General features: G+C 46.2%; 2 protein-coding genes across 2 annotated transcripts in view; one reads left to right on the forward strand and one right to left on the reverse strand.

The window, feature by feature from the left end:
• The window catches only part of LOC142774558 (uncharacterized), a 76,331-nt gene extending 73,967 nt beyond the window's left edge, over positions 1-2,364 (reverse strand). The window contains exon 1 of the mRNA XM_075874994.1: positions 2,106-2,364. Within this exon, the coding sequence (XP_075731109.1) occupies positions 2,106-2,225 (120 nt within the window). The 5' untranslated portion in view covers positions 2,226-2,364. The remainder of the gene's footprint in view (positions 1-2,105) is intronic.
• The window catches only part of LOC119181229 (rho family-interacting cell polarization regulator 2-like), a 336,392-nt gene that overhangs the window by 134,871 nt on the left and 176,213 nt on the right, over positions 1-25,308 (forward strand). The gene's annotated exons all lie outside the window — the stretch shown is intronic.

Consider the following 25,308-nt stretch of genomic DNA (forward strand, 5'->3'; position numbering starts at 1 on the left):
TTTGACGAAAATGTTATTCTTTACTGAAAATATTCAAAATAATACTTATTTAAAACAGAAACACAAATATAGCACATTTAACACAGAAAAATAAACACATTTCTTCAATGATTCACGTTCGCCTGACAAGTTTTTGTCGAAACTTGGACTACACTACTTTGTTCATAAAAACAATGAGCTTTCTGCGTTCTGTTTTGTTGCTGTGACAGGATTCTAATTACGGCGTGGGATATGCACTTACTTCGCACACGCTTTTCAAAAACTTGAAGGACAACGAGCTCTTGACTACATGACTTTCATGAAGGGGCCTCAGTGTTCTAAGCGATGTAAACAAAACTAATAAACAAATGTCGTCAAGTCTGTAAGTCGTAAAACATTGGATATGTTTGCTGTTACGAGCAACTTTTGCTTAGTACGTTTTCTGTATTGCATCGTTTGGAATTTAAACAATAACAAAGAATGAATATTTGTATACTCTGTAAAATGCATATTCAACGCATTTAAATAATTAAAATATGAATGACTCAATCTTGAATTCGTGAAATCGGGCAGGAATATCAAAGGGCTCCTGCTATTTCGGACTAAGCACATTTTGTTTTATTCTCTAACCTTATCTTCGTCGAGAAATTATTTTCAGCGTACAGCGACGTAAGAAAACGACCGCGTGAAAACAGGCGGTCAGCAGTGCTACGCGCACTTAACGCTTGTCTTAGTCCGTTTTCAACCCATCCTCATTCCGTGTTGACCACCGGAGGCTTGAAAAGAACAGCGGCATGCCCAAAATGGCGTTATTCCGAGTGAAACTTTCATCGTGTCTTCATCCTCATCGAGACATTTTATGCAGACCAGACATATACCACCATGACCCATACGATGTATTCGCACATGGATATATAAAACATTGTTCAACCCAAAGCTACACAGCCTTGCAGCCTACTGTGACCCGCTTTTACGGCTTACACCCAGAAAACTATTAGAGAAGAGCGCTCGTTGTAATAGCCCAGCATCCGTACCACGCCTTAAGTGCAGACTTTTCAGTAACAGTGGTGCATTATATAATCTTCAAGAAGATAAAATTAAGGCAGACGTGCCCTGATGGCGCCAAGCCTACGAAGAAGTGCGGCAGAAGGTGGCCTTTAAGGGGCGAAGCTCCTTTTAATCTAACCGTGTCATGCGTCACACGTAACCGAGAAAAGAAGAGACGAGAAAGAAAAGAAGTCAGTATCTCCCGAACAGTGTAATAGGCGGCGCTGTCTTATAGAAGTACATACAAACTGCGGTTGAGTGAGAATATTCTAGATGGCGCTGTACCGTTACTGTCCGATTAGCTGCGGTGCGGGCAGTGCCTGGGTACGAGAAGAAAGACTGCTTCTCTCAGTCTCCTGGATAGTCACTGTACATGACGTATCGTTGATGGGGCATGGACGAAGCATAGCGGCGGCCACATTGGAGACGCTTGCGCTCGGCTTCTTTGGCTCGTGTTTCGTCGGTGTTACTAGCGCGCCCTCTGCATTCTCAAACGCGATCGCACGCATGGACGCATGCATGAATGAATGGACAAACGGACGAATGGACGGACGTGCGCTTCGTGCCACTCATCATCATTCACTCCGTGGATATGCTGCGATATTTATTGTTTTTCATTCCGTTTTCTCTTTTCTTTCTTCTTGCTGCATTTGTTCCTCTCTCATTCTGTTTTTCTTCTGTCTTTTTTCTTCGTTAATTCTATGTATTTCTTTCTCACCCCTAATCTATTTTGCTGTGTTTCATTGGTATTCCTGTTTTTTTTTGTAATATATTTTCTACTATTCTAACTCTTTCTAGTTGTTACCTGCTTGCTCTATTTTTCTGTTCTTATACGTGGTTTTGTCTGCGTTATGCCCAGCGACGACAACGTACGGCAGCCCGAGTTTATTAAGGTTTCCGCATTTAGGCTAGACAGGAAATAATTTGAGTCGCCTGGAGCAGGCATCGAAATTATACTGCGCCTCTACTTTCTTATTGAATTCTTTCGTTTTGAATTCTCTATTTGCAGGCGTAAAATGCAAATATCAAAACCGCTGTTCTGCCTTCTATTTATGGTACAGTTCTCACACTATGCTTACCGCATCCGCTTCGATCCTCGCTCCGATGCGACACAGTTCGACAACGGTGTCCGTCTGTCCCGCCACGGCTGCCTGGTAGAGCCTCTCGGCCAGGGTCGGCACATGGTCTGGGCCCGCCATTTCCACTTCCTCCGGCAGGTCCACCACGTCACAGCAAGGGCGTGATAGTGTCGACCCCGTGCTTCACTGCTGCCCAGAACAGGCGGCGCGCACTTCCAGCGGCACCACCGGCGCCGACCGCTTCCTCCCAAGGTCCCGGAATTCGGAGCGGGAAGATGCCGAAGAAGGTCCGCCATTGCGGCAAGCCTCCCGCATGACCACGCTGGCTCCTGCGCGGACAGAGGAAAGCGAAGGGGCTTCACATACAAGTAACATGACATCAAATCAAGAGGTTGACGAAAGATCATTTGGTCGGGAGCAATCATGGTCAAATGCTATGAAAAAAAACGCCGTCCAAAAAATGGCCCCACCTCCTTAAAAAAATCGTGAAGAAATGCAAATGCCTATAACGGCGTTTCGCACGTGAGAAACCAGCGTTCAAAGAATAGTGTTTTCTTTTTTTTTTCTTGCACCATGCAGCCGTTCACCAAACGGGGCGCTCCGCCACGGTGATCTAGTGGCTAAGGTACTCGGCTGCTGACCCGCAGGTTGCGGGATCGAATCCTGGCTGTGGTGGCTGCATTTCCGATGGAGGCGGAAATGTTGTAGGCCCGTGTACTCAGATTTGGGTGCACGTTAAAAAACCCCAGGTGGTCAAAATTTCCGGAGCCCTCCACTACGGCGTCTCTCATAATCAAATAGTGGTTTTGGGACGTTAAACCCCACAAATCAACAAATCATCAACCAAACAGGGCGTTTTTCTGTCGTGAGAAACGTGGTATGCGTTTCCACCTCTAATAGCTAGCATGGTTAAAGAAACGCTACAAACGCGTTTCAAACGCACTGCATTGAGGCCGTATCAAGTCACGTTCCAGTCAAGAGGTGGGGGATCAGGTTGCTAGGGGCGAGGATAAGCACGTGAGCCCACAGCTGTTGCTGACAGTTGCCGACGCCGAAGCGTGACATTGTGCGGGCTCCGGTTCCTAATGACGCGCGCGCCCGCAGCTGTTAATTTCTATGGGAGAGGGTGGTGGACAGATCCCGACGGACGCCTGACATAGCCCGACTAAGAAATACATTCGCATTTAAAAAAAAAACACTTCATAAATAACACAGGCGTTTCGGCACCGGTACGGGGGCTAAACAAGGCTCCCGTACTGGAGCCGGAACGACTGTGTTATTTCTAAAGTATTTTTTTTTGTCATGCATCCGTCCGATGCATGTTCTAGTGTTACAGGAGGAGGCCGACTAACAGACGGACGGATGAATGAATGCTTCGCCCGACTCATTTTCATTCACTGCGTGGGTATTCTATCAATTTTGCGTCAAATTTATATCTGAGATTATAAAAATATGATTTTGTTTCAAGTTCCGAACAGCTCCTAACTATCAAATTCCTGTCAACAGTTTTATATTATTCACAATTGCAACAGAACCCCTGTTGTTCTGTTAAAAAAAAAACGCCTGCAAGCACAAACTTTTTATACTATCCGGCGACTTCAATGTAGACAGTACGGACTTTAGGACTTAGTTTCGCCCACTCGTCACTAGTCACTTTGTGTTTAACCTCCTTTGAACCGAGCTGATTCTGCCCTTGGCTTACGTGAAATAGCTGTGACAAGTTGTTTCACTTCTGAGCGTGCGTGCATTCTCCCTCCTAATGAACGCACTAGGCAAGTGGCAAAATAAAGATCACCCGATTCTGCCTGTAGTCTTTGATTTGCTTCAGTATTAACCCCGAAGTTTCTCTCAAAATTTGTTCAAAAGTTCAAGTTTCATGCCATAAACCAGCTTCCCTAATGTGCATCGGTAAGTTTAAATTACTCTTGGGTAATTTAAACGACTTGCAGCCTGAAGTATATAATTCTAAGAGCTGCATCAGTGGATGATACCGAATGTCGTCAAGGGACGGCTTTCAGCTCTCCCGTAGTAGAGTACGGTAAATCGTTAACCACTTCTTCTAAGCACACAGTGGGACGGTTCTGTGCGCTGTCTTAGCAGAGTACTATGTACTATAAATCGTTAAACACACAGGCGTCAACAGATTTGTCATCCCTTTCTAGGTACTGTAAATCGATTGTAGCGACTGATACTGGGATAGCTTATTGCTCTCCAGCAGTAGAGTACTTCGCACTCTAAATCACCCAACATTTGTTCTAAACACAGGTTTAACCGAGTATTTCTAAAGACATTGCGTTCTGGGGTGGATCACTGCCCTCCTATAGTAGAATACGAAGTATTCTATATCGCTGAACACTTTTTCCAAGCACATGTTCTTCGCTGTTGCTCTGTTGACGTCGGTACCGCTTATTGCTCTCCTATAATAGAGTACTCCACCGCACTCTAAATTGTCGAACGTTTGTTCCTAACCCTATACCGAAGGGCGGATGATAATTTAAAAATGTTGATCAAAACACATGCTTTAGTATTAAAGCACCTTGCCTGTTCAGTAGTTACTTTGCTGCGTATTACTGCAGTTGGAGGACATGGCGTTTCTGCCAGATATGCTGAGCCAGCGCAAATATAGAGGATGCACTGGGCGAGCATGGTTTCAAGGCATAAGCGTATGTAGCGCTTGCGTATTCTCGTTGTATTAAAATACTTGTGCGGCACGATCAGCAACTCAAATACTCCGCCATGATGAATCAGTGGTCACTGTGCTGTGCTACTGTCCTACTGAAACGTTCCGTATGCGATGCCCAATGATTCCGCATGTTTCTGTAAGAATCTTACAAAAATATATGGAAAACACTTGGTTTCCGTATGGAAACATATGGAACTATCGGACTCGCATACGGAACGTTTCAGTAGGGTGATCTGGGGGTTGTGGTTTTGATACTGAACACGGTGGTTTCATTTGAGTGTAGGTGAAACGGGAGAGGCACTGTGTCATGTCAATACACGTGAAAGAGCACGAGGTGGCCGAATTTTCCACAACCCTCCGCTACAGCGTCTCCCATACTGATATCGTGGTTCTAGGACGTAGAACCCCAGATATTATTACATGTATTCAAATTTTCTAGACGGAGAAGCGATGGCTAAAGGTGGACCATATACATTTATTTCTTAGGCTCCAATTGTCTATGTGGTCATGCATGCAACCAACACTTTTACAAACGTAGACGCAATTCTAAGAAGCAGTGTAAATAAAGCCTGTGTGTTCACGGGTGATGTGAGTGGTCGCTCAAAATGAACCACGTAGCGAATTGTGAAGATCATTTTGATATTTGCCGATTCCGTTCATGACGCATTCTCGCTTCTTAAATTTTTGTCCGTGGTATGGCAACCGCTCAGCAATATTATGCCTATCGACCAAGACGTAATCAGAATACCACAGAACATCAAACAAAAATTTACCAAAATGTTCACCATGGCCGCAGCATTGCATGGGCTGTGACACCGCGTTATTTGCCTTATACGTTTGAACATTGCGCATGAATAGCCATATTCCTTCTTTTAGTATATCTTTTTAGTGCACGATGCAAGTACATTTCGCATGAAAGTGGATGCGAAGTGACAGTAGACCATAAAATACGGCTACTCTCGCATATTTGGCAACTGTTAGTCACAGGCACGCCATACCGACCTTCAATTTGATGAAGCGGCGTTGCCTCTAAAACGCAATATCGTATTACTTTTACACAGCTCAGTTTGTGCATGAAGAAAAGAAGCAACACTGAAGAAGGAAACGCAAGAAAAGAAGCAACAGCAAAAAGCGAAACAGAGGCAACGGGATGTTGTCTGTGTTGCCTTGTTACCTGCGTTTTCCTTCTTCAGTGTTGCTCCTTTTCTTCATGCTCTAAGTGAGCTGTGCTATATAGCAATACAATATTTTAATGCGCCAACTCGCCCGGTCTGCAGTTTTGTCAAAAACAGAAACGCAAGGCTGAACAAACTTTCTCGCTCTTTTATCTGACGAACTTCGGTATGCCGCTTTCCAACTGCCGGCCATCTTAAAACGCATCGCTGTTTCACTCAGAGGCGGCCTATCACAAATGTAGTGATAATACACGCCCGTGGCTGAAAACTTTCTCCCCTCCCAAACTTAGACATCGCCTCCTTTTAGCAGTGCCCCACTTGCGTTGTGCCCACCATCTTGCTACGGCAGGTGCGATCCCCGTCTGCATGCGGCAGCGGAGAGAAGGGGCAGGTCTCAGTTTTGCCTGCCGGGCGGAAGAGCCCCCAGTAGAGGCGGTCACCCCGCAGTTGACCAAAAACAAAAGCACCAAAAGCGAGGAAGTTTTGAGGTGGTGGAAATGAGGGGAGGCCGAGCCACCGCCATGGCCACCGGATACACGCAACGCCCTTGGTATACTGCGGCTGCTTCTGCTGTTGCCTTCCACCCAACCCCCTCGAGATGGGGCGACGCACCTGCTCCACTTGGTGCTCACAAGCAACGCTAAACGCCGGCCATGATATTCTACATGGAGCAGGGGAGGGTGTTACAGCTCTTAGGCTTAGGTTGTTGCGAGACTAGGAGGCAGTGAATTATAGGCGTCGTTTCGAAACGAAGACTGGTGTGCTTCCTTTGTGTCTTTGCTGGGTGAGCAGGCGAACCACGGTACTTGCCTCTCGTTTTTGCCTCGACGAAGCACACACAACGGGTCCATTGATTTTATATCATTCCTTCAGCCGATATGGGAATAAGCCTCGAGAGAGTATTTGATTACCTAATTCAAAGTCACGTTTATTCTATATCATCAGCCACTATTAGTCAGTGGCTACCGCTGATGACGCAATTTGCGGTGACCAGCTTGGAATGCTTGTGATTCGCCGATGAGAAATGTGCGGAGGACAAAAGCGCCACGATATTGTTCTTCGTCACACAATGGACGCTATATACACTTCACTGCATTCTGCTTGGATATTACCGTCATTGCAGGAAAATCTTTGCAAGCGCTTTCTATTAGTTATACTTGTCATTTTGGGAAATTTCGGTCCTTGGCCCAAGCTTTACCGGGGTCCGTCCGAATGATCAAACGCTCGAAAACACACGGCAAAGCTGGAATATGCACAAAGTTAATTTGGTTTCTGAAATTAGGATGAACAGGTGTCAATAATAAATAAATTTAACAAGGTGTACTTTTTCTTCTAAAAGGGCCCACAATGCTGTCTTAGCCTGAAAAGTGTTGCACTGATCAGTTCAAGTTGATGAACATGACCCTTTCGGTACACGCGTTTTACATTATTGTATAATCGGCCTAACGATGAATTTCGAAATGTCGGTTAAGCCATTATAATAATAATAAAGCCCTCAATAATAGTAAACACAGCAATGAAGACTTCTGCTTGAGTGTAGCAACATGAGCCCACATCTACATTAGCTTGACTTGTACATTTGTGCGCGGATGAAAGAAGACCGATGGAGAAAATGTGCCTAATTTCTCGATATGAGCTAACAACGATGGCGTATTGGATTGATCCCCCGACGAATGTCGCGTGCAAAGCGAATCTAGAATGTTTTTATTTCGCTGAGTGACGCGCAATCTAACTCACCATGTGCGCATGTTCACAGAATGTGAGACGAGTAAAAAACAAAAGCAATAAATTCCAGCTATTTAGGCACGCCACCTCGAGTTTGACGACTACGCCATAAATAGAAACTAAATGTAAAAAAAAAAACCTTCGGAAAACTTCACCGAGCTGTGTAATTACCATACACCCAGGAATGCGTCTGTCGATAATCGTTTTTTGTGTCGACAAGCTCCTGATGCGATTACGTTGTTATAAAAATCACGCCGAGATAAAGACCAGCTCACGAAAGGCCACAAAAGCGGCGGGCCTTCGAGGCGAAACAGTAAATTTTCCGGCTCATGGGCACGCGCATTTTCGACAGAGCTTGTTTCTATGGAAGCCCCGAGCGCTTAAAACTTCACCTGTCGATCGGTTGCATCGCTGAAGAAGCGCCAGACCAACGAGCTTTCGCAACGTATGCGCTTTCGCTGCTTGTGCAACGCGTGTGTCGTCATTTTTAGTCAGTGTGCAAGCGAAGGCACTTTCCTTGCCCAAACTTAAGCTGCTCTAAATTAATGTCTGAACAAGCCCACCGACAGGATTGGGAGGCGGAACTTTCACGACGATCGTAAGTCTTGCGCTTCTTTTGTCCTGTTTGCATTGACTCTTTCACTTTTGCTTTCTTCTATTAAAGGCGGACGGAGAGACAGGGGTGAAAAGGCGAAAACGCGTTTTCACTGTTTGCCCTGTGTCCATCGGCCCTCAGCAACTGCGCCTGCGCGTAGCCTATTTTACTGGTTGGGACGACGGGAGGAGACAAAATAGACAGGAAAGAGCACTGACTGTCAACTGAATTTATTGAAGGTGCTGAGACCGCTTTCATGGAGTGTGCAACAGCAGTACTGCTGCGCGATGACACATGTGTGGCCATGAAAAGTATTCTTAAAACAGAAAAGGATACTCTCTCGTGGAAACGAGAAGTGATGGTGTACTGAGGCATAGATCCGTGGCCTTTATTATATAAAAAAATGCTTTGATTATCTCTCTTTCAGTCTTTATTCTTGCTTTCTTTAAAAATCGTGTTTTGGGAACAGAGGACTGCACTTACATTCTTTGCAGTGTACGGCCATGCGGCTACCAAAACCATTCTTCATAAAAGTGATCGTAGCAACTTCAATAAAACCGGTTGACTGTCGGTGCTCTTTTGTGTTCATTTTGTCTCTTCTTACCGTTGTCGCGCTGTTACTAGAATACAACGAAAATTGACTAGCTCATCCAAATTAAACTATTGTTGCGTATTAGCTGCTTCTCCCAAATTGCAGCAATAGGAACCGCTTGCAAAGATTTTTCTGCTATGACGGTAATATCCAACTCTGACTTTTCCAGAGCGACCAGGTTCCATTGGTCACTGAGTGATCATTCTCTCTAACACGTATTGTTATTCATCATAATCATCATGACTAGGCCCACTGAAGGGCAATGATCTCTTTCATGTTTGTCCAATCAACCCGGCCCTGTGCTTTTTGGTGTCGCGTTATACCTGCGAACTTCTTGACCTCACCTGCCCGCCTCATTTTATGCCTCCACCTCACACGTTTGCCTTTTCTTAGAATACAGTCAGTTCTTATACTGCCCATGTTCTACGTGCCCAGCCCGTGTTCATTTCTTCTTATTGCTGGTATTATAACGTGTATAATCAATAGTCATAACCACGGTGACCATAACACACCACAGCCTGAATAGTATAGTTTAACACTTGGACTTCGGTCGTCTATTATAACTTAATTAAACTATACCTTGATTTACAGCCACCTAGTTAAATATTATACCTACTCAGAAGATCTTGTGTGTTAGGAACAATGGGATGGTGCAACTTTTAGTAAACGTGTACTGACTCTGTCTTCTTCTCTAGTACAAAGCATTCGTGCAAGAAACAATGTTCGAAATGAGAGGCACTTTAGGGGCACGGCCTGTCCATCCATCTCATGTGGCGTGATCACGCTCACAGGAAAGCACTCAATGCAGGTCATAACAGGGAAAGAAATGCCCAGAATCAAGTAAAACGGACCAGTAAGGCCTAAATAATTATAATTAACAGAAATAATCTTGTATCAATGACGATTATCAACTAAAAATTGCTGAAAACGTTTTGGAATCCCACAACGTAACTTTGGGGCCGCACAAGAGAGGGCACCACAGGTTTGCTGATCGAGTAGAATGCCGCTTCCCCCCCACTTCAGCAGTGCTGCGCCGCTGCACTGATTGGGGATACAACTTGACATACCTTGCTGCAGGTGACGTGTATTTCAACTACTATAATAAGCAGCCTGGGAAGTCGATTAAGCATAGCAAAAAGTAAAGCACCTGTCACACACCTATAGTTGGCGAATCTTCCTATCAAGCGTTCATGCAAGCGATTCGGGTACACGTAAGCCCGGAATTGTGTGCTCTATAGCGCAACCGTGAATAGCGGAAGGTGGATCGTGGATTCCGTTACATCGTACAACAGGAGCAATTACACGCAATTCGGATGGAGACAAGATTAACACTTTTCCTTGCGCGGTAATCTGATGCCTATATGAAATCTTTTGTGCTTCCACCACGACAACTTTGGTCTAACTGCTAGCGTGCAGGCACTGTAGGAACTAATCTACTGTAACACGCCATCCACGCTTCTTTCACAGAGTTACCTACACAACATAAAGTGAACATGCAGGACACAACGCAATCAAGCAGCCCTGCCCTGACCGCAGCAAGCGCGAGACAGTTGTACAGTGCCGAAGCAAACAACGCAAGCGAAACATTACGAGATATACGCCTTCAAGTGGAGCGTCGCTACAATCTATACAGATGCGACAGTGATGGCGGTCTGTATAACCACAGCAATTACGCTAGAATAGCGGGTGATGTCACCACCGTGTCATCGAGGCAGTGTCCAGATAAAGGAATGAGAGCGTGTCGGCAGTTTCGGCAACGTTTGAAAGCTGCGCGGCCTGTCGGTGAAAAGATGCGGCCCCTGGCGACTGCAGGCAGTATCAAATGGTGTCATCGGCGCCATCATCATAGCCGCAGTAATGGCAGTCGTCGCACCGTCTTTAATGCTCGCAGAAGAATGCTCAGACACCAGCGGCGAGGATAATTACGATCCTCCGCATAATGCGTCGACTTCAATCGTGGAAGTCACACAACCGCGGTGCTTGTAGTTCTGGTCGGTCCATTTTCTCTCGCTATTTTTCGCTTTCCTTCCTGCTCGACGACCACCTATCTTGACCTGTTCACCGCATCTTCCTAACTGGGAGAAATAGAGTGAGAAGAAGCGGGTAATAAATAGGGTGTTGCTGTGACGCATTGTTTACACTCCAAAAAAAAAAAAAAGTATTTTGACTCTTCGAGCCGTTCCTTGAGAAGGGTGGGACTGGACCGGGATTAATTGCATTTTCGCTCCGCTTCATCCGAAGGAAACTGCGACATTTGGAAAAAAGTTTATTAATTCATTCATTTCTGCATTCTGTTGTGAGTCTCAGACACGGGAACATCATTTGGAGGCCATTTTACTCTCTTGTCTGCGGATCAGAAACCTTGAGAATAACTGAGAGGGTTCAAGTTAACTCGAGGACGACGCAGCGAGGAGCGAAAAGAAAAAGGATTGGTGTAACCTTAAGGGGAAAAAAAAACAACAGTGTGTACTTTACTTAGTTGGCTTCTTTTAGCGGGATGGCTCAGGGCTCTCCCATAGTTAGGTACGAAGTACCCGAAATTGTTAAACATTTTTTCTAAACACAGAGTGTATCAAGGACTAAACGCTCGTTAAGGACATCATAATTGAAATCAAGAGGAGGAAATGGTCATGAGCAGGGAACGTTGCACGAATGCATGATAACCGCTGGTCGTTATGGATCACAGACTAGATTACAAACCAAGGCAAGTGGTGAAGAGGCGACGGAAAGTTAGTTGGGCAGATAGGATAAGAAATTTTGCGACTATAGAGTGGCAGCAGCAAGCTCATGACCTTGTTGACTGGTGTAACATGGGTGAGGCCGTAGCTGTGGGCGTAATCGGGCTGATGGAGATGTACATCTCTTCGTAAAATAATGAAATATATATATATATATATATATATATATATATATATATATATATATATATATATATATATATATATATATATATATATATATACGTGAACAACAAGAATCATGAAGAAGGCCAAAATGACAAAGACGACAGGCCACCCGATGCAGCCTCGTATGTGCTTGTGCTGCGCCGGGAATTATCTCCAATCAATGCTTAAATAATAGTAATAGCTCGAGTTAAACGCCTCCTAACCACAATATGCTTATACAAGGGGCGCCGTATGGTAGAGGGCTCCGGAAGTTATGATCGTCTGGTGTTCTTTAATGTGCACTGACATCACACAGTGGCCGTCTATAGCATTTCGCCTTCCTCGAAATCTGACCGGCGCCGCCGGCATCGAACCCGCGACCTTCGGGTTAACAGACGAGAACCATAACCATATCGCCACCGCAGTGGACCCCTCCCGGCTTCGCTGCAGTTTCATCTGTTGAGAAAGATGCTTCGCGATATGAAAAGGCGCTCCCCACAGCATCATTCCTGGCACTCGGCGAGGTCACAAGAAGGCAGCTGCAGTAGTAGCTGCCTGTCGCGCTGCTTTGGAAGACTCCGTTGACTTCCTGGCGTCGGTCGCGTTGCCTCCGGCGCAAGAGATTGGGGACGTTCCCGACGTCAAGGTCTGGAAGGAGCAGTGGCTTGCATTCCGTGTTGTCTTTTGTCGCACGCGGTGACCCCTTCGCGAAGAAGCTCGCTGTGTGTGTCGCGGTCCGCTTTTATGTGCGTACAGCGTCGAACCGGTTGCGAAGAGAGCGGGGCAGTTGGCCCACCACACGCGCGCGACGGGAGTCAGAGATCGCGTACTAACAAAGCGCTGCGAGCTTGTTTAGCGAGTGGAGATTTCAGTTTTTGTCTCTAGAAACAATTGGTTGGACGCTTTGAGGAAAGCGTTGCTTTACTTTTTTGTGAACGATAGGCCCGAACGGGAGGCATTCGCGATGTACCTCTAGGCAGAATTCCTCAAACGTTTGTCCAAAAATTGTTGCTTTATTCAATATCAACTTCATTACTCTATTTTCACAGTGAAACTGCCCTTGTGAACCCTGTGCCGGTTTTGTCATCTATTACATCAGCGGCGTTCGCTAAACCTTACCCGATCGACCACGGGGGGGGGTGGGGGGTGACAGAAGAGGGAGTTAATAAAGCAACAAATTCAAGAAAATAACGTTTATAGGCGAGGAGAGGCTATGACCGCGAGTTTTCACAGCCGTCGCGTTATGTGCTATCGCTTGCTCGACATGGAAGAGAAAGAGAAAGAATGAATTGCAATAAAGACAGTAAAATAACCTACGCTACGTCTGGTTTGACAGATTACATCCAGACCTGGAAAAAAGCGGCGTTAAGAGCAAGTTGAGCGCATATGAAGGCACGAGTTCGAAAGGGCAAGATGCTCTTTCGGGTCGAGTGCGCGAATAATATTTTACGGGGAAGACGGGTCACTTCCTTCTTACGGGCCTCCATGGAATCCGGATTATCGGTGGCTGGGCCCCTGATGTAATTATACCCATGTTTTTCATACAAGCAAACAGATTATCCACCACAGGCCAAGCCACTTGCAAACTGACCATTGAAGTCGAAGCACTTTGGCAAACGCGTGGCGGTTGAGGAGCCAAACACCGTATGTCTAAGGTCAAGCACCGGAACGCTATGTATACTACCTCTAAAATTCAGAACGTTGACAGTGATATACCCCATTGCTTCTTACTGTTAAAGGTGGCTGCGAAATAAGTCCTCTCAAGGTGCTGGCGTATATTTCACTAATGTGTCCCGTCACATTTTCCCAGCAGGGTGCTATCGCTCTCTAATCAGAAAAAGACGTAACGACTTTCTTTGTTCGTGATAATCTTGTCACGGTAAGCTAGTGGCTAAGATAAGCGGGTCACGTATCGAATGGTGTAGCCGTGGTGTGTCTTCATTGCGTTGAATGCGAAACATAAGACGGCCCAGTGTGCTTACATTTATTGGCACAGCAATAAACGCTGATTTATTTGCATGTAAATAAAGGCAAAGTGGCCTAATTTAATCCGGCGTCTCCCACTACGGCACTCGTCGGAAGCTGTAACACATAAAAGCTCTGAATTTAATTTTATTTCCCTAGAAAATTTCTCTTTCCACGCTCATTCTGCTTGAGGAAGCCACGGCCAAATCGTATGATGTGGTTTCAATTTGCCCTTGCGGTGGTTCAATCCCGATTTCAACGTTAACAATTTGTTGGAGGTAACTCCCCGAAGCATAGCATTACCGCTGCTCATTCACGTTCTGAGTGGCCTATATATAAAGCTTTTCAGTGATCTAAAACGAAATAATAAAAAAAATGAAAACATTCACTGATCAGAATAATGATTCTGCAAAACATTTTTCTGGGCTGGCTGGTTTATGGTTCTTTGAGGAAGAACTGTGGCACAAATTAACACAAGAACAAACAAGAAACACGTCACCGGCACTGACTCGGCAGTTTCCAAATTCTGAGGTACAAATAGAGGTAAGACGAACTTCCAGTAAAAGACCAATTATCGTGGCAAAAACACTGTCGACGCAGTTTAAATATGTATGTAAACAAAAGGTGTTCAACGATTTAGCGTACTTGGTATTCTACTATGGTCAGCAGAGATCTGCGCCAGTGTGCAAACAGTGAACAATGCTGGGACACCTTTAAATGAAACTGTGCGCTTGCGTGTCCATGTAAGACGCGGAACCGTGTAAATTATTCTCTCTCACTGTATACGGTGCTACTTTGCTAACCCATCATTTTGAGACTTGACTGTGAGTTAAGTTCCAAGATGAAAAAAAAAACTATTGGACAGAGTAGTGTATCTCTAGTTGTTGCCAGCCTATAGTCGGTCGATAGTTTTTCCGTATAAAAACAGACGCAACACAATGTGTAGACACCGCTCTACGACAACTATATACCATCACGAGCCTTACTCATTACGCAAAATGACATGCGGCTATCTAACCATCCAGCCATTTCTACCTCAACCCTCATTCCTCCCTATTGTTTCCTCTCTCTCTCTTTCTCTCGCAAGAAGAACGTGAACAAGTACCATGAAGAAGGCCAAAATGACAAAGACGACAGGCCACCCGATGCAGCCCCGTTTGCTCCGCTTGATGCGCCCCGATGGCGAAGCGTAAAGTGACGTCGCATAGCGACGAGCCCCCGGCAGGTATCGGGTGGCCGTCGCCCGTTGAACCTGCAAGTGATGAACCGAGCGGCGGCTCTCTTCAGATAACCGTGGCATGTTCCCAGGGTGCAGCGAGTAGTGACGCCTTACGTCTTAGACGCTGCAACAACCGCCGCCACTTCGGCGTCGGCGGCATCGGCTTGGTACATGGTGATCTATACAGCGGCTCGCATCGTTATTGGGCGTGGCGGCCTGGGGAGAGACGAGCGTTGAGGGTCTCCCTGCTTGCAGTCGCCCCGAGGGTATACCTTAGAGGCCTACGCGGTGATTACACACCTACCGCTGGCGCTATCCCGGTGGCAAGCGTGCATCCTGAATGCCGGAAGATGAAGAAAAGCGTGAAGAAGTGTGTGTGTATATTATAAGCTTCTCCGGCCTCCTGGGAACGAACGTAAGGCTGCAATCCTTCATCTCTTCGTGGTGCCCTTCTTCGCGTTACAGATCTGCCTGGCTTGTTCTGGCTTTGTGAACTATACCGGAGAAAGGCTTACTGGGCGTGGTTTTCTACGTACGAAAAGACGATTAGGAATGGAGCAGTCACACCTAGGAACACTGTCAGTACACGTATGTTCTGCGGCGAGCATACTCAGAGAACTTAACAAGGGTGGATGGCTGGCATTGTGGGTGCGACGTAGGATCTTTCCGTCCTGTCACCTGCAATTTATTTCCCCTGCAATTTACTTATTTACTGTATACTTAGAAAAATTGCAGTGCCTCATTGAAGTCTGAGATTCAATGATTCTAATCTCACGGTTTTAGCATCAAAGTTACGTCTAATTGATGGTCCTTTCAAGCTTTTCTCTAATCAAAACGCAATATTTGGGAGGTCTGCGGCAGTTACGCGTACATAACACTGGCAATTCGTAAACACACACAGAAGCAAGAATATAGAAGTTACCTTAATCGGCCACGTTCAAGAGGTTGCCTGCTGTTTGTTCTTTTCAATGAGGCTTGCTTTTGAATGTCCATCTATTTATGTGGATGCTTTGCAACACGTTTTCTCCTCTGTCACGGGTTCCTACTACCAGAATTGAAATTTCACCACGCTAAACTGTAAAGGACGTCGCAAAAGCTTGTGATGTACACACATGGGATAATAATCGACAATTTCATTCGAGATAGTCAGTGTAACTATAACACATGCTTGAAATTTGATTGATTTGAATGATATGTAGAGTTTAACGTCCCAAAACCACCATATGAATATGAGAGACGCCATAGAGGAGGATTCTGGAAATTTTGATCACCTGGTTTTTTTTACCGTGCACCGAAATCTGAGCACACAGGCCTACAGCATTTTCGCCTCCATCAAAAATGCAGCCGCCGCAGCCGGGATTAGATTCCTGGACCTTTGGATCAGCAGCAAATGTAATCAAACTGTGCTTGAGGCAACACAGCCTATTCAAACGGTCCTTCGTAAAACTAACTACGCATTGTGTGAGTTACGGGTTAACGGCGTTAGCCTGTCACCGAATCAGAAGACGTGGCGTGAAAGAAAATCCGACTCTTGCGATCAGTCCAACGACACTCAAGTAGGTTAGATTAAGGTAATGTCACTTCCTTGCAATTCTGCTTCTCGCAGTTCTGCTCATAATACACTTTGTTTCTTTCCATTTGTGTTTTCAGATGTGTACAAACCTTTACTGTATTAAGTTAGAGGGGAATAGGCAGCCACTTGTCTGTATAACAGAGTCACAAAGAATTACAAGTGGATTTATCACAAAATAAAAAAAAAACGCATTAGTTGCCCGAAAATTTGTCCCGGAGATGACCCGAGACTAACACCTCTTCAGTTCGGTCACGCTACCAATCGACCTAACAAGGAAGCTAGCAATAGGCGGCGCGAGGGCGAATCAATCGACAACTGGAAACGCACGAACACGCAATGCTGCAAATCTCCGGCGCATCTGCACACAGGGCACCCACCCTGTAGTTTCTCACTATCTGTATCGCACGCGTAAGTATTTCGGCGACTCTCTCTTCTCATTCACCTCTCACTCGCAACAGAGCGTCCTGCGCGAGGCAAGTGGCTCAATGCTTTGATGACGGGGGGGAGAAGGCGAAGGCACGCCGAAAATGCTCCCATTGTGAGAGGCGCACGCCGGCGATTTCGCGCCCGTCCAGGGCGGCCACACGAACAGATAGGCCGTGCGCTCCTATCCGACCTCCCGGTCCCTTATTCACCGCGACGGCCAAGCCAGGGATCGCCAACGGAACAAGTGATGACCGCGGCGCGCATCGTGTACGCGTCTGTCTCGACGTTGCCGTTATGGATGTTAGGCGCCACACCGAGTCAACGACCGGTCGCTACGGCCGCGGGCGGTGTACACGTGCTGCACGAGCAGGCGTGGAATGCGAGTCTGCAAGGACCCGGGCACGTGGTGCCTCGTTTAGTTCGTCTCTTCTAACCAACTGCTCAGCGGGTGAAGCCCGGTGAAGGGAGAAGTTTAAGCGACAGCAGCCGAGGTCGACGCAACTCTGCACTGCGACCACTTTGCCATTACTGAAACGCCCAAAATCTTATACGCGTAGGTCGGCAAAAATTATTGAACTCACTCAGACTCGGACTCGACTCACCAAAACTTCTCTTGACCTCGGACTCAGACTCACGGCTCGATATGAGTGGGAGTGAGTCTACTCATGAGTGAGTTTACCGACCTATAGTGGCAAGCACATCCCCAATGATGGTACTCGCATAAATACTTAACAAAGTGCACACGGGAGCACCCTACATCTCAGCTTCATTAAAACACCAGACGCGTAGTTGGAAAGAAAGGGGGAGTCAAGGTCCCAACGAAAGAAAGGACCCTTTTTCACCCCCCTTTATTTATTTATTTATTTATTTATTTAATATACCTCAAAGGCCACCCAACAGGGGGCTTTACATGAGGGTGTGGGCAAACAATATAGGGTTAATAAAACAATGATTCTATGGCATTTTTAAATCTATCCGTGTTGCTATGATGGATGACACTTGGAGGAAGATCGTTCCAGTCCTTGGCTGCTTGAGCGAAGAAGGAGTGATGGTGGGCTGTGGTACATGCAGGAGGTGGGTACACGGCCTTGTGGTGGCTTGTGCGGGCTGAAGTACGATGAGCTGATTGAATGGGACAGTTGTAATCAAACGTATGATACATTTTGTGATACAAGGATAGTCTGGAAACCTTACGGCGTAGGTCAAGGTTAGGTAGATCTGCTATTCTTTTAAGGGTGGTAACACTGGTATGATACGAGTAATCTGAGTAGATGAATCTAACTGCTCGGTTTTGAATTAGTTCGATGGACTTACTTAGGTTAATTTGGAATGGGTCCCAAATGGCGGATGCGTACTCTAGTTTTGGGCGAATTAGTGTTTTGTAGGCTAGTAATTTGACTGATGGAGGGGCAAGATGCAAGTTACGACGAAGGTAACCGAGAGCTCTGTTAGCATTGTTAACTATTTTACTTACGTGAAAAGACCAGTTTAGATTCTGTGAAATGTTAACACCGAGATATTTAATGGAACTTAGGGAAGAAACTATTCTTTCAGTTTTGGCTATATTCATTGCACTGCTTTTAAACAAAACATAAGTAAAGTGTCTACGGCCCCGCCGCGGTGGTCTAGTGGCTAAGGTACTCGGCTGCTGACCCGCAGGGCGCGGGTTCGAATGCCGGCTGCGGCGGATGCATTTCCGATGGAGGCGGAAATGTTGTAGGCCCGTGTGCTCAGATTTGGGTGCACGTTAAAGAACCCCAGGTGGTCTAAATTTCCGGAGCCCTCCACTACGGCGTCTCTCATAATCATATAGTGGTTTTGGGACGTTAAACCCCACATATCAATCAATGAGTAAAGTGTCTACGCTTTCCTTGGCATGATTGTTTGCTGGTTTTCTGGCAATGTAATGAGCCCCTCGAACAATTCATTCTTCATGAAGAATGTTGCTTGAAAAAGCTGAGGAGGAAATTTTTGTTCTAAATTTAATTCTTGTGTTTTGCGGGCCCGAGATACACACCAGAGCGCGCCAGAACATTCTGGTTCCTGTGACTAGAGAGACGCGTTTTCTGACCTACATGGAGTGTTCGATAGATCACGTGACCACTGCGTGACTGACTGTCCAAAGAGACTGTATGTCCAACCAGTCTGACTGTACAACCGAGACGGAATGTCCAACAAGACGGAATGTTCAACAAAAACGTATTGTACAACGATACCGTATGTCCAATTAGCCTGAATGTTCACTGTTAGACATTCCGTCGCGGTGGACATTCAGTCTTGTTGGACACTCAGGCCGCAACACGTAACAACCCCTGAGGTTTCGCTTATGTGCAGGATAGTATGCATCACACGACACGTATCAGTAATCGGACACGTGGCTATATATACAGGAAATCTACACTTTGCCCCAAGAGAACACTATCTCCTCCCACACGGAACACCATCCACGCCCAGGACACGTCGGTTTGAATCGTACGCGCTATAATATCCTCCGAGAATCATGACGGTGGATGGCTTCTTTCAAGGTGATGCTTCCGGTGTCACGTGAGGCGAGCCGCGTACGCGGAAGCAATACGTCTGCGCTCATCGTGCACGATCTTATGTGAGAGAGAGACGAAGTGGGCGTTGGGAAGGAGCGGGGGTAAGGCCTGCACATCGTGTGAGTCTGGCTCAGTATCTTCAGGCGTTTGCTTGAATTTCAATGGAGAAAACACCCAGGAAGAGAGCGTTGGGGAGCATCAGATGCGAATGCGACTCGTCTTAGTGGCCATTACCCGGACGAGGCACCGACACATCAAAATGTTTTCACCGTAGTTGAAAACATCTCACCGTAGTTGTTTTCACCGTAGTTGAAAACATCTCACCTCATCATAGTTAAGTTTAAGGGGTTTAGTAAGGTTTAAGATCACAGACCATTGATGAAGCTGGACGTTAACCATTCCGGCAGCATTTGTATAGGCTGCTCAAGGAACTCACAGAACTTAACGTAAACAGCTGCGCTAGTTGGTTCTGGATGTGCCTATGCAGCATATTACTGGCAAACAAGAAGGTGTCTTTTTCTACTAGCCCCTGCCCTTGTGCGGCAATATAATTTCAGAAGTCAATACAAGCGCGAATTTTTAGACCTGTGCATACCGTGCTTGCACCATATGAACATACATGATTCACCTGTTCATTTTTTAGTCTGTGAGAGCGTCGCTCAGGTGAACGTGAAAGGAATGCGACGCACCAAGTGCTTTGCAATGCAAATATCGGCTTTAGCTTTGCAACAAAGTTACACTACGAGCGAGTTGGTACACCCTCATCATGCGCAAAGCGCAGCGCGCACGGAAACGATGAACGAAAAGGAAGTAAGCAAACAGAGCTGCTCCTTTAGCTTCGACATTCAACCGCGGTATTGCTCGATTAGCTCAGAGATTGTGGCTGAGATTGTGCAAGAGTAGGCTGAATCAACATTCCATTATGCTATTCAGTGATGAGTAAAGGACGTAGAGAGAGAGATGAAGAGTGGGAAAAGGTGCGAGCAATGAGCATGGGCGTGTGCCAAGTTCCCCACAAGGGAGCAGCGAAGTTTCATCACAGTCCCCCCCCCCCCCCCCCTTCCCTCTAAACTCCTTTTCCGGACGAGTCCTAAAGACAACAGGCTTGCAACTTACGCACACAATGAGAGTATAAGTAAGTTATGACGTGATTCCTTGAAGGGCTTGTGATTGGTACTCTGCTTTTCGGGGTAAAGGCGGGAATCTAACAAAGATTATGCAAATAAGTGTTGAGACCAAGGAGGATTTAAAAAATTGCTGGAGTGGAAATCATTGCCTAGGAGTGAAGCCGTGCCTCTGGCAAGATGGCGGCTGCGGCGGCCACCTTACTAGGGGCATGATAAAGTATCACCGTTAAGCGGTTAAGACATGGAAGTTTATTGCAAACTGGTAACATTTCAGGTGAGTATACAACTGCCTGGTGTAACAAAATCACTTCAGTGGCGTGTACAAACAAGAGAACATAGACAGGATGTAACACACAGCAATTCATCATTCTCACAACGGAGCGTATCACTCGCACATCAACGAGTCTATTGTGGAAACTTTTCCGGCTCACATAGTGCTCCAAGTGCGTCTTAGTGTTACTATTTTTACTTAGTGAGCCTCTTATTGGAGGCAAAGTTCTTGGGAAGTCAAGTCACCCATACCCGTTTCTGTGTGTTATTTCGACGTAAACAAATATATTTTAATATAGAACTAACGTAGCATTTACACTAACATATCAAAGCCACTTGATGTCTAAGTAGGCACTATAGGTTTCCGCCATTTTGGCAGTAGCAAAAGCTGACTTCACTTCTGCTGGCAAGGCATCGCGGGAGCTTCCACTCCAGTAATTCGTTTTAATCCTCCTTGGTTGAGGCTCGAAACTGCCGGCAAGGTGGCTTTACTGTTGTTCAACGGAGGCAGCAGAAAGCTTCAAGCAAGGATTGCCTTGAAGGTCCCCCAGATTGAAATAAACGTCGGAGCCATGGCACAAGCTTCTAATGAAGCGCTAACTTGCAGACATCACTGACCGGCACTGCAGGTGTATAGCTAACGTCCGGGGTCTCATGTCTTCCTTCTCTGTCCCGGCTAATACTTCCTTCTGTGTCATTCGTTCTTCACAAGATAGCAAGCAGGAAAGCCGCTGACCCACAGCCTCATCTTAACTTATCGAGTGTATGTTCTATCCGCTAGACTGCCCGAAAACCAAACCAGTTTTGGGGCGCCCGATAGGTCGTCGGTTTATTTTTCCGCGTCGCTTCATACCGGACGTCCAGGTGGAGAGAAGGGCGCTCGGACACACGACGTCCTTGAAGTCCCGGCCAAGCATGACAGATGGCTGCTGCCTTTCTCTCTCGCCACGCGAATTCGTGCTGGAGCCGAGCGAGGCCCGGGATACCTGCTTTGCCTGCGATCCTATAACTGCGGATCGTGGCTATACGAGCTCGCTCCAGCCTCGCAGAAGCGTGCAGCATTACGACGCCGATGAGCCTGACACCTACACGTGAAACGTGTGCTGAATTTTCGAATTTTTTTAATAACTGCTCAGAAAGGTGCTGTGGAGGTGGCTTGCCCTCACAGTGCCTATCAAATGTCTTCGCTTGCTCAGCATTCTCTTGCACTATAGCAAAATCAAAGCAAGAAAATGTGATGAACTAAAGGTAGCCATAATCATATAATGTTAAGAACGGAAAGCCTTATCAACAGCAGTCATTCCTTTATGCATATCGCGCCTTTGTTTCTGTATACAGGGCGTCCCACGTAAATTTAGCCAGAGTTTAAAAATATGCCGGAAATTACGACGACGTGACCAAACTTATGGTTATCACCGTTGCCTGCAGTTAATCAAACTATTTTTGTGTTCTCAAATAATGTCCAATTAGATCTGTTTAATCAACTAACTTTTCAAGGAATGAAGACGGATAAAGAATTTCAATGAGAAACTTGTGGTTTGTGAAATGTCCAAATAGATAGTTTTGAACTTTATATCGGCTATGTGCTGGTGTTTTTCTGCTAATTACAAATGCCTGCGAAATACAAAAAATACCACGTGACAAACCCGCTCGCGCGCCAGTGGGCATGATGATTCTAGTGCTCCCTAACGTTCCGCGTACGAATGACACGCTTCTCTCACACCGGTTCTTGACAGCGATAAGCAGTCACCGCGGTTATTGTTTTTGTGGCCGATAGCAAAACGTGTTTATCGTAAAGCCACCACCTTCGCTGCGGCCCTGCCAAAACAGCACAATGGGGCCAATGTTATGGTCGTTCGTACGCGGAACGTTAGAGAGCACTAGAATCATCGTACGCACTGGCGCACGAGCGGGTTTGTCACGTGGTATTTTTTATATTTCACGGGCATTTGCAATTAGCAGAAACACAATAATACTTAACAGATATAAAGCTCAAAACTATCTATTTGGACATTTTGCAAACTGATCTAAAACTTTATCATTAAAGCTCTTTATCCATTTTCGTTCCTTCGAAGGGTAATTATTTAAACAGATCTAATTAAACAATATTTGAGAACACAAAAATTATTCTGACTAACTCCAGGCAATGGTGAGCAACGTGCATTTGGTTGCGTCGTAATTACGTGTTCTGGCATATTTCTGAACTGTGGCTAAAGTTACATGGGACAATTAGTATATTCTACAGCGTTACACACCTTCGCATACGTCTCTGGGATATATCTGCAAAGTTACTCAGGAGTCGACTCATATCCAGTTCATGATGGCGACTGGAGCCGTGAGTGTGAGTCCCAGTGAGTCCAGTTGAGATGGCGAGTCGGAGTCTAAGTGATTTCAGTTGTAGGAAATATTTTCTAAAGTCTGGGTCCGAGTCAGCCTTACCAAAAAATATGTTTCGTGAGTGATTCTGAATGAGCCACACTTTTTTTTGCCGACGTATGGTCTCTGCTCTTCTTTTGCCTTAACAAGTACCTATTCTCCCACTGGCCAATTGCCAGATGGTGTGAACCTTAAGGTGATAGAGTGATAACGCGCTATGAGTGCTTTCATTTTCTCTCCCACTTCTTTTTTTTCGCGCTGAGAAATAGTATCACCAGTTTCCCACCTTTTCTATCCCCCCCCCCCCCCTCTCTCTCTGTGATCTTACTCTTTCGAAGCATCACTCCGTGATTTCTCCACAGTGTAATGAACTCTCAAACGCATGCGACAGGATATGCCGCACAGTATATACACTTCAACTCAAGTGTCGCCATCAGAAGCATCCCGTACTGTCCGGATTCGTCGATGTCAGGCCACTGAAGCCCCTCCGGGAATGCCGTTGCACACGCACGTACACGTTCGTTTCACGTGGTCACCCCTTCGTGCGCCGACAGCTTCGCGAGCTCCCACCGTCCACGCTGCATAGATTTAATGGAGACACTTCTCCCCCGCCCCTTTCCATGGCGGATGGCGAACCACCCGTCGTGTCGTTCGGTACACGCTCGCCGTGTCATGTGGCTTCTCTTTCCAGTGCTCCTCAAAGACGTTGCTGACACTGTGCGAAGATGCTCCTTTCCTCGAGTCCTCCGCCAACTCGCGCTTCTTTCTTTTTTGAGGCTCGTTAGGTACTCGCTTCGTGGCGGGACCTCGTCCAGCGCTGCGCAAAACCATGCTTCTCTACTTGCGGTCGTTCTGCCTCTTCACCGGTGTGCTAGACCGGAACCAGCGAACGCTTTCTTCGTCGTTATGCCGCCTCCGCGGACATGTAAAAAAAAAAAAAAAGCTGCCTTGGAAGTATCTTTTTGTGTGGAGCTGCTTCTGCGCTACATTCACAACTGTGACCAGTGGGACGGCCCATAGCGCATGAAATGTCGCCGCGATGTTCGCGCATGTGTTGTGTTACAAATTCGGCATACGCGTCATTGAAACTGAACAACCTTTTATTGCTTTTGAGTTAAGCGCGCAAGACAGCAAAAAAAAAAAAAAAACAATGAAGCAGACAGACGATTTTTTAAGGCAAAAGATCCGATGCCTCATTAAACTCGAAAATTCCAATAGGCGTCGACTTCCTATGTCGTCGGGGACAACGCGATTGACGCGAAGAATCTACATATCGGTATGGCTTCACCACAGAACGCCATCAGTACGCAGATTGCCGAAATTTCTGGCTTCATTTGATGTCATTGTGACTTAAGTGTTATGTCACATGATGTAACGTTACATGACGTCATCACCTGATATCGTAACTTCGTCAAAGGTGGCTGATCACGGAGGCAGTGCTAAAGCAGGTGAAGCGCCTCCGATCTCTAAGGCAACGTAAAACTACGTTAGCTGTGTAAAGCTTTCGGGATCAATACACTGACTTAGAATAAGAAGATCGCTTTCGACTTCCAGTAATCCTATGTGAATGCGTGCACCCATGTGCGGTTTTTTTTTCTGCTGCACTTGAATGGCCGCTACGGCAACATGAGATGCATGCAATCTGCCGCATGAGGTGCAAGAGCAAAAACTCATACTAATAAGCTGAAACAACGCAGCGGCAATGACGACGTCGTTCTGATCCAGAAGCGCACGCTAGAGATGCCGAAGCCAAGCGCAACCGGGTATCCGTAGATCCAGAGCTTCGAGGGGGAGAACGTGAGGTTAGACTTGAATGGCTTGCTTCGGTCCCTGAGTTCAACAAGATCCGAGACAACGCACGACGCCGTTACGGATGTGAAATTTGAAGCAGTTCCACCACCTTGACGTCGCGAAGGCTGTCTTAGAGCAAAGTAAAGCAATAAAATAGCGATATGATGTCACTAGCTCCGTTGCTCGACCAGTTATCACGGCGTTAAGTCGGTGAAGCTGCTTTAATATTTTTTTCCCATTCGGCACTTATAGACGGCCACT

This window comes from Rhipicephalus microplus, chromosome 10 (assembly GCF_043290135.1).
Source record: "Rhipicephalus microplus isolate Deutch F79 chromosome 10, USDA_Rmic, whole genome shotgun sequence".
Taxonomy (NCBI): Eukaryota; Metazoa; Arthropoda; class Arachnida; order Ixodida; family Ixodidae; genus Rhipicephalus; species Rhipicephalus microplus.